The sequence below is a fragment of the Ictidomys tridecemlineatus genome, chromosome 11 (genome assembly GCF_052094955.1).
Source record: "Ictidomys tridecemlineatus isolate mIctTri1 chromosome 11, mIctTri1.hap1, whole genome shotgun sequence".
NCBI lineage: Eukaryota > Metazoa > Chordata > Mammalia > Rodentia > Sciuridae > Ictidomys > Ictidomys tridecemlineatus.
The window spans coordinates 103,158,778-103,174,732 of NC_135487.1; the positions used below are offsets into that span (position 1 = coordinate 103,158,778).

At 44.9% G+C, this 15,955-nt stretch overlaps 1 protein-coding gene across 2 annotated transcripts in view; it reads left to right on the forward strand.

The window, feature by feature from the left end:
- Positions 1–7,155: 7,155 nt before the first annotated feature.
- Ahcyl1 (adenosylhomocysteinase like 1) overlaps positions 7,156–15,955 on the forward strand; it is a 37,945-nt gene continuing 29,145 nt past the window's right edge. For both annotated transcript variants that reach the window (XM_005338110.2, XM_078026965.1), the window contains exon 1: positions 7,156–7,549. In XM_005338110.2, the coding sequence (XP_005338167.1) occupies positions 7,430–7,549 (120 nt within the window). In that variant the 5' untranslated portion in view covers positions 7,156–7,429. The remainder of the gene's footprint in view (positions 7,550–15,955) is intronic.

A 15,955-nucleotide genomic window follows, 5' to 3' on the forward strand; every position in this document is an offset into this window, starting at 1 on the left:
CTAGGGACAGATCAGGGTCTGAGCTTCCGGTCTCTGGCTTGAGCTGTACTCTTGCTTTCCGCCTCAAACATGGTGTTGACCCCTTGCCGGGACTCTGTTTGGAGTGTGAAAGTGGCATGAGATCATGCTGGAGGCTAAGGAGCTCTGTCCTCACCACTGCAGAATGGGACAAATACTGAGGGTGGGGATGAAGAAGGTTAACTCTTTTCCTGAATGAGAGGTCAGGCTCGCACTGGGAATGGTGGAGACTTCAACTGTTAAAAGGCTGCCCAGGCAGAGCCCCATGGGTGCCATGGAGCAGGAGGAGGGTTTTCAAAATCAGGGCCAAGAGGCATGAGGAACAATCTTGGAACTCCACGTTTGTTGTAGGGAGTTCTAGGAGAATGAAATGGTTAATGGTTTTTTTGAAAAACAGGGAGAGTCCCTCCTCCAGGGGCCCAGTTGGCTGCAAAGCCAGGAGCAGAGGCTCCAAGGGTGATGCAATGGGCCCGCCCTGCACACCAGAGAGGGTGAGGAAGGCAGGATCCCACCCAGCAACAGCCTCCAACCACCAGCAGCCCACCATTCTCTCTCCTCTGGCTTCAACAAACCAGCCACAGGGCTGGAACTTTGGAATTAAAAGGGTAAGACCCCAACCACCTAAGCTTTGAGAAGTTGCAGCTTCTGCCTGCCCCATTCCATCTGGCCTCAGTGCTTTTCCAGACAAAGCAAACCCCTCTTCTACCCACCAGGAGCCATCTTGAGGGAGTACCCACCAGGGTAGCTAACCAGCCTGGCCAATCATGTCTCTTCCAATTTCAGGACCATTTCTAGCCATAAGGGCAGGTGGCAGGTAGAGGATAGAGGGCCTGCGACTGAAAGGCACAAACAGGCAACACAGTCTCTGAAACCAGCAAGCTGTCACCTCCACCCTGTAGTCCACTCACCATCCACCTGGGAGAGCATATCTGCCTGGGAAACAGATCCCAGAAGCATCTAAAGACTTAGGGAAGCTTCAGGAGTGAGCAAGTACCTCTAAATTCTGGAGACAGGCTGCTGTTCTCTTCCTACCCTGGGATCCGACATCATCTTGGGAACGGGAAGAATTAGCATGCCACTTACTCTGTAGAAAGACATCTCAGTGTGGGGCCCATGGAGATAGGAGGAAGTGCCCTCTCTGAGAAGGTCCTGGGGGATCCAGATATTCTGAAAAAGTCCTGCTCTTGACTTTAAGCCCCATGAGGACAGGAACTGTGACTATCTTGTTTCCTGCTGGATCATTGACACCACCTAGCACAGCTTCTGACTCACAGCCAAGGCTCAACAAAATAAGTGATCAAAGGCTGAAGTCCAAGTCCAGTTTCACAATTTCTGATTTTATGGTAATTCCTCAAAACACACACACACACACACACAGACACACACACACACACACACACACACACACACAGAAGCACAAAGAATCACCAAACAGATTCTTTGAACATTGTTTACAATGTCCAGGTCTTTCCAGCCTTGATGTTAATGGGCCGCAGCTTTGAGAACTGAAGAAAAATACATCAGGATCTCTGGTCCAACCCAGAAGAAAGCATTTGAGGAAGTCTCCAGGGGCTGCCGACACACAGTGGCTAGATACTGGGGCCAGGCTGACCCAGGGAAGTGGCAGTTGTCCTTGCTTGGCCAGTACAGCCTTCCTTTTCAAGAAAGCACAAACAAGTACCCAATACCAACACTCCTGTCGGCAGGCAGGTTTCTGCTTATTCCTCTCATTCTGAGAGCATGGCACAGAGAGAATGTCAAATTCTGGACAATAACTCCTTTACCCTCCTGATTTTTATTTGGGACCCACATCTTAGAAACTTGGGTTTACACAATGTTTGTGATTTGTTCAGAGCACTTTTGTATTTGTCACCTGATTGAATTAGGTCACGGCAAGCCCCAGAGAGAGAGCGATCACCCTGTTTTGCACGAGAAAACAGAGGTCCAGAAAGGTAGAGGATCTCAGTGGCTGAGTTGGTAGCAGAGGCAAGATTTGAGCCCACATCTCCATCTACCCAGATCCCCTGGTCTCTGCACACGATGTGGTACCCCCAGGAGTCAGTTATCACGGGTTTTCAAGTTCCTGGCACAAGACCTCAGACCCCCTACTGCCAAAAGGCACTTAACCCAGTCATTGTTTACACGCAGGACAACTGGCCCTGCTGCTTAATATTTTTTTGCTCTCTTTCTCTGGCAGGACCTGATGCTATGACCCAACTTTGCCTGTTTTGCTTGAAGCCATCCACCACTTTCCCCTACCCCACACTCTATCTACTGCATGGGGTTGGAAACAACCCAAATGCCCCACCATAGGCAAGTGATTACATAAATTCATAAGCAATATGATGGGATACTTGGGCAACACAATGACAAGTATGTTAACGATCTCCGTGGGTGGTAACGTGTCCTTCAAATACTGTAATTTGAACAAAGCGGAACACAAAATGCCAGGTACCTACTGATCACTGGGGTGTAAAAATGAGCTTCTGCAAATTAATAAGAACCAAAAGTGAACCTGGAGAGTTGAAAAGAGATTTCTTTTTTTTTCTGTCCTTGTGTTTCTCTTTTCTATAATGTTCAAAATAATAATAAAAAGTAAAATATGATGATAATAATAAGTGGAGAGGGAGTCATAGAAGGAGGAGTGTTTCCTTGCCAGAGTCCAAAAGGGAAGGAGCAGAGGCTGGTATGGAGAGTCAGAGGGCACAGGGGGAAGCAGGAACTGTGCATCCCTATCCCTGGTAGTCTCTCGGGCCAGCTGGCACATTGTCAATCTAGAGTGCTGCTCCAGGGGCACCCTTTGTCAATTACCATGTCAAGGTGCCTCCCAGATCCATGCAACATGGCCCCTTTGGGGACATAAAGATGAAGGTGGTGGTCAGGGAGTGTGTGCCCATCTAGAGGGATAAAGGCAGAGCCACTGCCCTGGTCACCTACTTTCATATTTCTATTGTCACCCAAGATCACTGCACCTACAGTGAGACCTGACTGGCAGCGGGTGAAAGTCCTACAGGGCAAGCGCAGCCTTTCTCTGGCGGGGTGCCATGCTGGCAAGGGGTGGGTCTGTATAAAAGACACAAACTGGGCTTCCCTGAGACTTAGGGACAGAGACTTCCACATGTCTCAAGCTGACCCTGGATCTCAACAACCCCTCCTTAAAGACCCAATTCTCCTCCTTTGCTCCCAGCACAGGGCACATCACCACCACCCACCCACAGCGCACCCAACAGCACAGGTTCTAGCACCAGCTTCGGCCTCCACTCTGCCCTACCTCTGCACCTTATGCCCTACCTGCCCAGAAATATTGACAGTTGCCATGATATCCCAAGCTGCTTCAATCTCTTGCTTTTTCTAAAGCTGATACTTCAGCCTGGAATCTCTTCCCTACCTCACCCAGCTGCTTATCTGTCAAGACAGTTCAAGCATCATCTCCCTCTGAGAAATCTTTCCTGGTCTTCCCCGAGCTCCACAGCACCTCACTCCTTATACCCCACCCCCATACCTGTCCCCAGGTAGATAACTTCTACCTAGAGGCACTAACTGTGTCTCTTCTTACTGTGTCTCAAGTCCAATATCTAGCTCTACTCCTGGCACATCTGCAGCATTCAATACCACCATCATGCATCATTTAACGCGATGACACATTCTCAGAACTGCATCACCAGGCAGTTTCATCATTGTCTGAAAACCACAGAGTGCACTTACACAAACCTAGGTGATATAACCCACAACACACCTAGACTGTAAGGTATAGCCTATTGCATCTAAGCTGCAAACCTGTACTGAACACTAGGTGACTGCTACACAATGGAATTTATGTACCTAAGCATAACAAAACAGATGTATTCAAACCACCATAAACACACGAGAATGCACTGCACTAGAACATTATAATGGCTAATACATCACAAAGTGATAGGAATGTTTCAACTCCATTATAATCTCATGGGATTACTACTGGATATTTAGTCATTGAATGAAAGATTATGTAGCACATAACTGTGTATTTTGTGAATGGAAGAATAAATGAATGAATGTCTAGGATAAATTGGGGATGAACAAAGAGTGAATCTGGTTAACTGGACCAAGCCTATACGTGGAACCCCAATGCCACATTTCGGGGTGGGGGAAGCCTTCCAATTCACCTTCACTTTCAGGCCACTCCTTTCTAGAGCAAGGGTTCTCTTGTCTTCAGGCCCTTTGGAGACTTCCTACTACCACACACAGTAGTCATCCCTGTAGGTCCCTGCTCTTAAATACTGGCCCCTGGGATGGTTCTCTCGTCTATGTGGATCGTGTGTTCAGTGGGGTAGGCTTGCTAGCAGAGGGACTATCAAGAGGGATGAAGACATTTCTTGGCATCCATGAGAGGCAGCCCATGTGAAACCATTTGAGGATTGGGCAGGAGGTGGGCAGCCTCCAAGGTTCTCATGAATATTATATTGTCACACTTCCTGCCTTGATAAGCCCTTTGATCTCTAGCCAATCCCTGGTGGGGGGTGGCAGCCACCCATGCCCTCTGCAGTGGCTGATTTCCGGGAATGCCCAGGCTCAGGTCTGACATGAACCACAGAGGCCTACTGCCTCTCCGCCAGACAATGGGTGCCGGCTCTCCTGTCCTCAGTCAAGTACCAGTCCAGCTCATCAGCCTCCTCCCAGACAGGCACTCAGCTAAGTGGAATCTAACCTGCTGGTCTTTTTTCTTGGCCCAAACCACTAAGGTCCCATTCTCTCTAGATCTGACCCTGTCCTCATCCTCCTTGCTAGCAAGACCAAGTAGCAAGACCACCAGCACTGTGGGCCTGGAGCCAGAGTGATCCTGGTCCTGAAAGAATAGAAGAGAAACACTCCCAGGTCCAGCAAGTTCACAGCCTGGATGCTAAAATGCACAGAGAACGGGGGACTGCGAGACAAAGCACTCAGACAATGGAAGTTTACAAAATCAGATCCAAAGATAGACATACCTGTGCTTTAAAAAACTTCTTTACAATCCTAAATTCTCACAAGGTGTGTTTTTCTATTCGAGTTACTTAAGAATTTTCATCCGTAGTTCTAACAGGTTCTACCTCTGGTCTTTGAGCAGGCAGTATTTTTTTTTTTTAGTGTCCCATTTATTTATTTATACATAACGTGCTGGATATCCAAACCAGGGTCTCTGCTGGGCAACTGCTCTACCACCTAACTACACCCTGGCCCCCTGAGTAGGCAGCTCTGATGTGTAGACTCTAGCAAATCCATAAGGATGAAAACTCCAAAGAGTTCTGAGTGGGCCAGGTATAATTCCTGATCCCCATCTGAGAAAGGGACCAGTGTGGTATCAGGATGGATGAATCTGGTATTCTTGTCTCCATCTCTCTGCCCCTTTTGCTACAGGAATGCCCCAGAGGGAAGTCTGAATGTTCACAAGAGGGGGCAGATGAGAGAATTCTAATAGTTCAAGATCAGGAGCTGAAAGTATGCTTCCTTCCTTCCAGGCACTTCCACAGCCCTCATCAAACACAAAGCTTCATGAGGCTGGGTGGTTGGGACATAGCCTTCTCATACTAAGACATCTGGGGCTCCCACAGTGACTCTTTCACACCCTCCCCAACCTTGAACATAAACCAGTGATGGGGGGGGGGTGTCATTTCAAACCACAGCTTCTTTCTGGCCAGGGTTGACTTGTTAAAACCCTGATGAGTTTCTGGATATAAAAAGGTGTGTGGGCTTGGAGAGAAATTGGGGAAAGGGCCCTTGGAAAGCTTTGAATGGCTCAGCACAGTAGAGAAGAATCTGTTCTCCACCAAGGAGGGAAAGGTAAGGTCCAAGAATGGGAAAAGAGGAAGAGGAAGCTATGTGGGCAGCAAGTTAGGGGCTTTGTGAGGTGGCCTGGCCATCGAGAAATCCCCCCTGGTAACAGCCAAAACGACTTTCCACAGCATTTCAGAAATGTGATTTTAAATTGTTCATTGTGTGACATAACCTCTCCAATGTGACCCGTGAACCTTCAATAAAAGTTCTGTTACGTGTTACAGCTTCATTTTTGTGGTTGCTTTGGAACAGAGGTGGGGGTTGAAAGGAAAAGGGACTGAGTGACAGCAAGAGCTAAAGAAACAGTCATAAGACCCGAATAGTGAGTAAAAATCCAGACGAGGCAGAAAACTAGAGCCGAAGGGACCATGAAAATCTAAATCCCCCCAGTAATTAACAGAAATCCTAGGGAGGGCACTGGACTTTCCACAGGACAAGAGAATTGGTGCCAATGTCATTTGAACCTCAAAGGAAAAGCTACTTCTGCTGACATTAGGTGACAAACAGGTTTTGCTTCTCCAGCTAAACTAAGCCTTGCAAAATATAAAATGTGTCACATGCACCTTTGCCATCCCAGGGCCTTAGCACGGAGACAACACATACTAGGGCTCAGGAAGTGTATGAGCAATCAATGAAGGTCCCCATGCTCACTGGACGCTCCTCAGGGCTATTGCCTAGGCGGAGCAAGGAGTTGGAAAGGCAATCTGGCCAGGGCTTCTCTGCCTCTGGCTCTCCACCTTCTGACCTATCAGTTCTATCCCAATGACTGCAGCCTGAAGGTCTTGTAAACAGGCAAGACCCAGGAGGAGATGGTGGTGAAGGAGGTCACAAAGGGTTGTGCAGAAACCTGACTGCTCTCACTCTGTTCCATCCCCCATGAAGTCAAAAAGGCAAACACTATCCTTTGGGAAGGGGCTTTTGGTCCCAAGGGTCCGAGGCGGGGGCAGTGAGTGGGCTGTCTCGGGCCGTGGATTTTTCCTAAGAATGGCTGTAGGATGTGTTATGTGGGGCGCCGTGCCCTTTTCTACAAGCATCGCTCTTATGCCCCGGTGAGGCATTGCCGAGAATCCAGAAGCCCAAAGACCCCTCAGTTCCACGGCATCCTTGCAGAAACCTTGCGCTGCTCACAGGGCTGATGGCGCCACCTGGTGGCTCTAAGGATAGGGCTCACCCTCGGACCCTCAACATCCTCGAGTAGGAAAGAAGGAGGAGCAGCATATGCGGCCCGGCCCAGCGTGGTGACGTCATGACAGAACGCTGATTCTCCCCGCCTCTTTCCCTTCCTTGGAACTGCCAGTACTTGACGTGGCGTCACCGCCCTCTACCCTTACCTTGCGTGCGTGCTTGCGTGCTTGCGTGCAGCGGAGGTGGCGGCGCGGGCAGGTCGGAGCTGCGCGCTGCTGCTTCTGGTGTTGCTGTGGCTGCCATCGCTGTCCGGCAGTCTTGGGCTGCCGAACAGAGGAGGCGCGGGTCGGAGCAACGAGAAGCCCACGCAGCTCAGCCCTGGGCCTGGCGGGAGAGTGGGCTAGCGCGTGTCGGAGAGCGCCGCGCGGGCGAGCGGGCGCCAGCGAGGGAAAGAGGCGGGGGCGGCGGGTCAGCCGCGGGCCGGGCCGGCCGGGGGATGTCGATGCCTGACGCGATGCCGCTGCCCGGGGTCGGGGAGGAGCTGAAACAGGCCAAGGAGATCGAGGACGCTGAGAAGTACTCCTTCATGGCCACTGTCACCAAGGCGCCCAAGAAGGTGCGGGAGCTCTGGGTGGCGGCGGGGACCAGGGCTCCAGCCTCGCGGAAGGGGCGCGAGCACCCTGGGCCGGGGCTCGGGTAGTTCGGGACTTCGAAGCTAGGGTTTCGGGTGGTCGGGGACGGCAGGGGTGGTGGAGGGGATGGCAGGTGAGCGGCCCCAGGCCTATCCCGAGCTGAAGAGGCCGCCCCTGACCTCGCTTTCCTTTGTCCCTCAGCCCGAGCCCTCGGGGATCTTTTTGAAATCCAGCAGGGCCAGGCCTTAAATTTGCGGCTGACTTTGCTGGATGGAGGGCCTTGGAAGACGAGAGTGGGAGGGGGTGAGCCAACTCAGCTGACCCCTGTGACTTGTGCAGGGGATGAGGGTGGACAGAAGATCTCCACCCAGGTGAGTGGGTAAATCTAGCTGAGCTTCTTCAGGCAAATCCTTGGGAGCCGTGGCCGTTTTACCCAACAACTGCGTGATAGCTTACAGGCAAGAGAAAAGAATGCGTGGAACGAGGTCTTTAGTGCAGGTGAAGGCAATGAGGGCAGCGTAAGATTGAAAAGCAAACTATGGTTTTTCACCTTCTTCAGTCCTCCAGTTGCTCCAATATATGTAAGAAACGGATATTTAAAGGTTAGTGACAGCAGAAATTGTCATGGATGCAGGTTGATCCTAGAGTCATGTGAATAGATTACTTAGATATTGCTCCAGAAAGGAGCTTGGGTGGGATGAAGGGGTGGGTGGTAAGGAAAGATTGCTCATTCTTTTACTGCACTTACGGAGGCAGAACAAGTTTAGTCTATTGTGCTGTGGGTTGAGCTCAAGACATCCTTCCAGTTCTCTTGGAAATGGCAACCTTTGGAGATTTTAGTCTAACTAGCTCTTTGAGTGCTGGGATTGTGTTCTCATTTAATGCCAACCACATCTTGACTTTCCACATACCAGTTAACAGACCAGAGAAGCTTTGCAAAGGGTGACCTTTCTGAAACCAGTGAGAACGCGGACAAATATTTTCCTCCAGTGTAAAGAGAGTGTTTCAGAGCTGTCGCTGTTTGCAGTGTTGAATGGGATGCAGAGCTTGTATAAGCTGAACAAAGGTTTGCAGGAATAGTCACTTGTCCTTGAGGCTCCTATACCTGAACTACTTAATACTTAAGCTAAGTGGGTGAGATGGCTTTTGGTTGTTTTGTTTGTTTTTTTAGGGTTTTTTTAAGCAGTTAATCTGCCTCTCCAGAAATCAAGTGCACGATTCAAAGGACAAGTCACCCTTGTATGTTTTAGTTCTGCTTTCTTATAAAATTAAGGTTTTACTGATAATGCCTTTAAAGATTGTGAAAGATCCCTGGATTCTAAGGAGTATGATTAACCTTAGTTTTAGTGCTCTCAGTTCAACTGACTGCTTTGTTGGGGGCCATAACTGTAATCTGCTATTCTTTGAACAAATAGTTAGTCCTTATAAGCATAATGCTTAAAGGTAATACTTCACAATGAATTAGGGGAAAGAATGGAAATCCCTGATAGCCTAATTCCCTCAACTCTTTCTGTCCTCCTTAGCCCGTCCTCTTTTGTATAGTTGCTTCAGAGTATTAGGCATCTTTATTGTTACTTGCCTTTATTTTAGTAAACCTGTATTCTTGGAAGCATCAGTACTGATAAGCCAAAGCTTGTAGATTGTAAACTGCCAGAAAGTCAGGAATCTTGTTCACAATTGTATCTATTGTGCCTGGCTCTGTACCTTGCATATAGTAGGTACTCAGATATTAATTACCCACCTGGCTAACCAGTCACAGGTATCCAAATGACTGCACCAAGAATATTCCTTTTCCCCTTTTCTTCCCGGGAGGAATATTACTAATGTGTATTATTATGAGGCCAAGTGCTAATGACTTTAGAGACTCATATTCCATTAGCTAAAAGAAGCAAGCCTCTGCCAGGAGTATGGGAAGACCCTCTTGTAAGTTTCCATTTGCTGGTAAATGTGACCCCATGTTATTAATTTTGTTCTTTTTGAGCGTTATTGTGTAGCATTTACGTAGCACTTGTATTAAAATGCTTTATGATGACTAATTACCCATCTTCTAGTGATGATAAAAGGCATTTATTTAGTTAATGGATCAGTTGAGGACTAGTCAAGGTCACAAAGCAAGTCCTAAGTAATCCATTTCTCAGAATTTCAACTGAATTGGACATTATGACTAAAGTCACTCTTGTACCTCTGCCATGTGTTGATAATATGAGAAAGAAAGCATAAGAAAAGTAAGAGGAAAAAGTTCTGTGGCATAGTCCTGAATGGTGTTTAAGAAAAAGGCTTTTTCAAATGGTGCGGTCTTTTACGAGGATTCCAGCCTGGCTCTGGACCAATTAATCCTTGGATCATTCCAATCCCTGAGGCCCTTGGGAATTGAGGACATTTCTGATGCCAGAAGGATAGAGGTGACTTCAGGGTGACCTTAGTGGTCCTCAGTCAGATCACAATCTAGTGTAATTTTCTGGTCAGCTTTTATTCACTTAGAGGTAAGAATGGGTGCCCATCAATGAAAAAAGCATAGGTACTTGAATTCTCTAACTATGATCATGACTTACTTAGTTTTTTATGCTCTGGGGTCTACCAGTCCATAATAGGGTTTGTGAATTTGATTCAAGACTTGAAATGTCTGGCTGTCAAGAAGCCAACTAAATTGGTTCTTGAGGCTTCTATGCCTCAGTTTCTGCATCTACCACATCCATGCCTATTGTTCAGACATGTAGAAATGGAGGCATGTTGGAAATTAAAATGGCAAAAGTAACTTTTTAAAACTCTTATTCCTTCTTTTTAGTGATCATTTGCGGTGGGTTATAACAGAATAACTACAATATAAATATGAAGTCAAAACTATAGAAATAAGGGAAAATATTGTTAACCCTCAGGGCTAAGATGGATTTGATTATCACAGGCAACACCATAAACATCCCCCTAGCTGAGGATGAAGGGATCACAGAGTTATAGTAACCTTAGCAGGCACTGGAAAGAATACATGCTAATTCTTCAGGAAGACAACTTTTCCTGACACAAAATTCTAAAGGAAATTCTCATGAGACCACATTGATAGCTATGTTATTGTTCATATGGTAAAGATTGTTCAAGACTTGTGATGATTTCAGATGGTATAGCTAGGAAAATTTGAGATGAGAAACGAATATTTGAGTGCTAATGATAAGTGTATACTACCACAGCTGAGGCAGATCCCAGTTTTAATGTTGGCAGTTGTAGTCAAACCAATTAAGTCATCTAGTTCCCCATGATCACTGGATGTTTGTCCCTCTTTTTCTGCTACTTTGTGCTGCAGAGGCAATAACTGTCCTTGGACCATTTGAAAATGACACTGTGTCAAATTGATTCTTTTTTTCATAGAATAAATCCATATCTCCAGTTTGTTGATGAAATTTCCTGCCATCGACATGTTTCTCTGAAATGCCTATCTCAGAACACTAGATGTTTTCTGAACTTCTGAACATTTTGGGGGGAGGACTTTCCCAAGTGATACTTTAGTCATTGGACCTAGGACCTGTGCAGTCAGACTTTTACCATTAGCAAAATATAGGAAAGGAAAAGAATGCTAAAGAAACTACTTTTGCTTATAGGTTATGTGTCACTGGTTCATCAGAAGGAATAGGAAGCACACCAAGCAGAGCCCCATCAAGCCCTGCTTAGGTGTTAACTTGATAGCCAGTTAACATTCCGGATATTCATTTTCTCTTTGGAATTGTCTTAGAGCAAATTTTTGGAACAATTTCATAGAATGTACACCAAAAATCACTGAGAAGAGATGGGCTGCTGTTGCTGTTTCTTCTTTACAGCCTTACTCTCTAGGACAGCTCCTGTTTTAGTGGCAGTCTTTGAACAGGAGTCAAAAATGTAAGGAGGTCTTTTTTTTTTTTTTTTTTGGTGGGCTTAGTTTTTTGATCTGGGACCTTGAGCATGCTCAGTAGGTGCTATTCCCAGCTCAGATCTTTTTTTAGATTTCTCCACAGATACTGATTTCCTCCTCCTCTTACCTGGTTTGATTTAGTTACACTCTAGTTTCCAAATTATTTTTAAGTTCTTTTAGACATTTAACTTGTAACAGAGAAATCTGTTCATTGTCTAGGTCCTTTGCTGGCAAGATCACAAGTGTCTACCTTTTGTCTTATCAGGAAGGTATCATTTGGGTCTAGTGTGTTACCTAATATGTCTTGTGAAGTTGCCTGTAAAGGATGTTTTGACACAGAATCCTGTAGATCCACAGTTGCCTGTGACTCCTGATGTTTATTCTGCTACCTGTAGTAGTTAATAATCTGTAAACAAGCACTTTAATGCCCTCTTGGGGCTATTTCAAGGAATTGGCTGGTAAAGGAGAATAATTTATATGTCTCTGATTCTTAAATTTGGGAATGTGAATATTAAATTTTTTAAAAGATGGGCCACCATTTTTACACTCAACGTGTAAATTAGCATGATTCCAAACTGAATAATAATTCCAAACACATCCTTCTTAGGTGGGTCAGAAGCATCTTCATCATGTACAGAGGACAACACATTTGCATAGACCAGAGTTTTTTCCAACCTGAAATCTGAGAATCCAAAGTTGAAGAGATTCTTTCAAATTTTCCTTCCACTTCTTGTCACCACTATCAGTGCCTTATGTGTGGTAAGCAGTTAATGAAAATTCACTTAGGATTTTGGTCACTTTTTCTCTTGTGATTCCCTATTTCCCTTTGACTCAGGTAGTTCTCTTATCCCCACTGTTGTTTGGCTATTACATAAGGCCTGTTAACTTCCCCTTTTTGTTCCAAAAACTGAATGGCATTACATGTAAGCTAAGCACTTGATTTTTGGAGTCAAGTTTAGTTTTGATCTCTACCATTGAGAGCAATAGGACCTTGAACAAGGGATTTAACTTCACTGAGCCTATCTTCTCTCATCTGTAAACCAGGAAGTAACAGTAGTATGACCTATATAGATTTGTTGAGAGGATTAGCACTTAGTAAATTACTGTGTTTGCTCCTTTATGCCTAGTGTCTGTATATTCTGGTTTACCTGCATATTTATGGTCTTATTATCCTTGCATGCCATTCAGTCAGTGCCTCCTTACACCTGGAAAAGTATGCTGGTTTATGTGGTTACCCTATTGATAACTCTGGGCACTGCGGCATGAGAGTTCAAGTGAGAACCTAATAATTCCATGAGAATTATTATCAAAGAGCCCCCAAAATCAAAATGTTTCTGTTGGAATGTCTTTTCAAAGGGGGAAATAATTTTTTTTTCTAACAAACAGGTTATTTTGTGTAGAGCTTTAACTTGTTGAACACAATGTTTGTTGATTACCTGGACCATGAGAGTTTAGAGCTTGTGATAGGAGTGAGCTGTGCTCTACCTCACCTTTCCTCACCTCCATCCCTCATAACATGAAATGCACCCATAGTATATGGTTATTTGTCAGGCCCTGGGCTAACCTGAGTCCAAAACTTTCTTTCCTCAAATTTCAGCAGTTTTGGGGGTCTTCTCAAACTAGAATCTTTGAGTTATGTGAAACAATTCCAAAGACTTTTTTGAACTGTGACTTCATCATCGATGACCTTCACCCATCCTTACATACTCAACTTCCCTCTCTGAAGTCATGTTTCTCCCTGCTCCCCATGGCCTGTTCCTGGTTATGTATAACTGATTTTATCCTGCAGCAGTATGTGCCCTTTGCTCCACAACAATTACAGAACTAGGTGGAATGTCCATGCCTTTGTTGAAACTCTTGTTTCATTTTCTTATCTCTGTTAAATTTTTCTAAGAAGAATCAGCCTGGTGCTTTAATTTCAGAATATATATAATGATTGGTACTGCCTGGCAGTATACAGTGGGGCTTAATCATTTACTACCCAAACTGGACACAGTTTAGGAAAAGAACTTTGGCAGAACCACAAATGTAAGGCTATCTGAGCATGCTCCTGCTTTCTTGCCATGAAAGTCCCAGCCTCTCAGTTAACATATATTACCTATGGGGCTTAATGGACTTATTAGCATGTTTCCCTCTATCAGCCTGAGCCAGTTCACCCTGTGCTCAGTTGTAGATAGAAATGAGGCATAAGCAGGAGGCATTTGGAACTGCTCACTGTACCACACTGTACATCTTGGACCTATCTCAAGCCTAATTCTTTATAGTCTGAAGACTTGCCCAGCAAGAGCATGCCCTCTTGTTTCTATGTTTTTCTCTTCTGAACCTGTGAGTGTGTCATAATACCACTAGAATCCACTGAGCTATGTGCTTAAAGTGCCAAGGAAAATGCTATGCTCATCTGTAATGTGCACAGCTCTCTGTGAGCTAGATAGTGAATTGGTGAATGGCAGAATGAAGGGACTAAAGGCCTGGAAGAGATGAGAGTAACTGCTTTATTGACTTAGTCCTCCTTAATAAGCTGTTCAAACTGTTATGAGCAATGACAGGATTTTGAAAGTTCTATTTTTAATAAACGGCTGCAGCTCTTGCTACAGCTCTGTTTTAAGGTGAACCTTTAGGGTACATGTTTTCATAAGGGTAATAGGAATTACTTTAACCCTACCTCTCAGAACTGGTTTGACCTCAAGTCCAAGCTTTTGGGCTGTGACCTGTTTCCCTTATAGTCCCAGGAGCCTGAAATTTTAAAGAGAGACCTATTAGGAATGTTAATAGGGCAGAGATTCTGATCTGCCTTCTTTGACCAGTTCTACCTTGTCTCCTTCCTCAAAAACCTTTAAGAAAAACTCATCTGGACTCTTCATGATAGTTAACTTTTTTTGGAGATGTGGAAGAGACGATTGTCTTGAATTTTCAAAATGCACATCTCCCATATCTATCTATCTATCTATCTATCTATCTCTCTCTCTCTCTCTCTCTCTCTCTCTCTCTCTCTCTCTCTCTCTCTCTCCCCCTCTCTCCCTCCCTCCCTCCCTCTCTCTCAATTTCAGAAGAGAAATGAATAGGCATATTTGTGTGGAAGGTAGAGAATTGAAATAGGCTTCACTTTTGCATGTTTAAGGGAATGCTTGCAGAGTCCTGGATTAGACTTTAGAATAGTGGTTCTTAATCTTTTGAGTCATAGATCCCTTTAAGAATTTCATGAAAGTTATTGTTTCTTTCTTTAGGAACATTCAGGATTCCGCCCCCAAAATTTGTATGCACTTTCAGAAGGTATTTGGAACTCCCTGAAACTCAGTCATGGATCCTAGGTTTGAAAAACCCTGATTTAGATTGTCAGGCTTCTAGCAGGTCCTGAAACTTCAAAAAGATTGTTTCCAGCATACAGTTTGTCCTTGTGGCTTGGAACAAAGCTGAGACTGTGTTGTCACCCTCCTCCTTGAGATGCTCCTCAGCTGCCCAAGAGACTCATTATAAATGCCTTGAGGGTTTAACTCAGGAACTTTCACATACTGAAACCAGAATTTCAGCAACTTTTTTTTTTTTGAAACTTCTTAGCCCTACTGCTGTTTATATGCAATGTGAATGTCCCTAAAGTTCTAAAGCTGCTTCCATAGGAGTATTTGGAATAAGAAGCTCATTTCCTAGACTAGATGTTAAATTAAAAAAATAGTAGTTTGCTTTCCTTTATCTCTCAAAAATAGGTTTGATTTCAGGTGGAGCACTCACTGTTTTAAAACTGAGCTGATGATACCTGAATCTTACTCATTTGGTTTCTTTAGATGGAACCTACTGAAGTTTAGGACTAAATTTCACACGTCTTATATGTTGTGTCTGCCTATAATGTTGTCATTAAAGTTTATTGAATAAAATACTATGAGAGGATCATCCCTGAGAGAAAATGAATGAACTTGAAATCTTTTGGTGACTTGGACTCACTTGCCCTTTTATTAGACTGAGGCTGTTTTTCTAACTTCAGTCCCCTTCCTAATGGGTGGATAAGGGAATACCAAGAATTACAAGTGAGAAATTATTGAGAATTTCCAACAGTTTAGTCCTTGATAATGCCAGAAACAGAGGTGAGGGAGGAAAGGGCACTAGACACATGGCCTTCAGCCTGTTAGCACAGTAGCACAGAACACAAGGCAGTGAGCTCAGGTCTCTTTACACATAATGAGGAAGGTGATTTAAATTCCTCACCGTGGAAAGAAATTTTAAATTCTTTGCATTGGGGACACTTTGACAAAAGGTGAAATTGGTGTTCTGGTTTACACATGCTTTGGATTTAAGGAACAGGAGATATTTACCTAGGGGTTTGAGCCTTGGGGGCCAATGATGAACACTTTGATTTTGGAATAAATGTTGGGACCTGAAAGTAATGGATGAATTGCTCTGCCTGGCAGTACTAAGCAAATTTCTGTGTCAACTTATCCTACAACCCTGACGGCCCCTTGTGATCCAGAGGCTAAACTTGGCACTTAAATGCCATATGTGCTCTTGTCTTTTAAATACCATT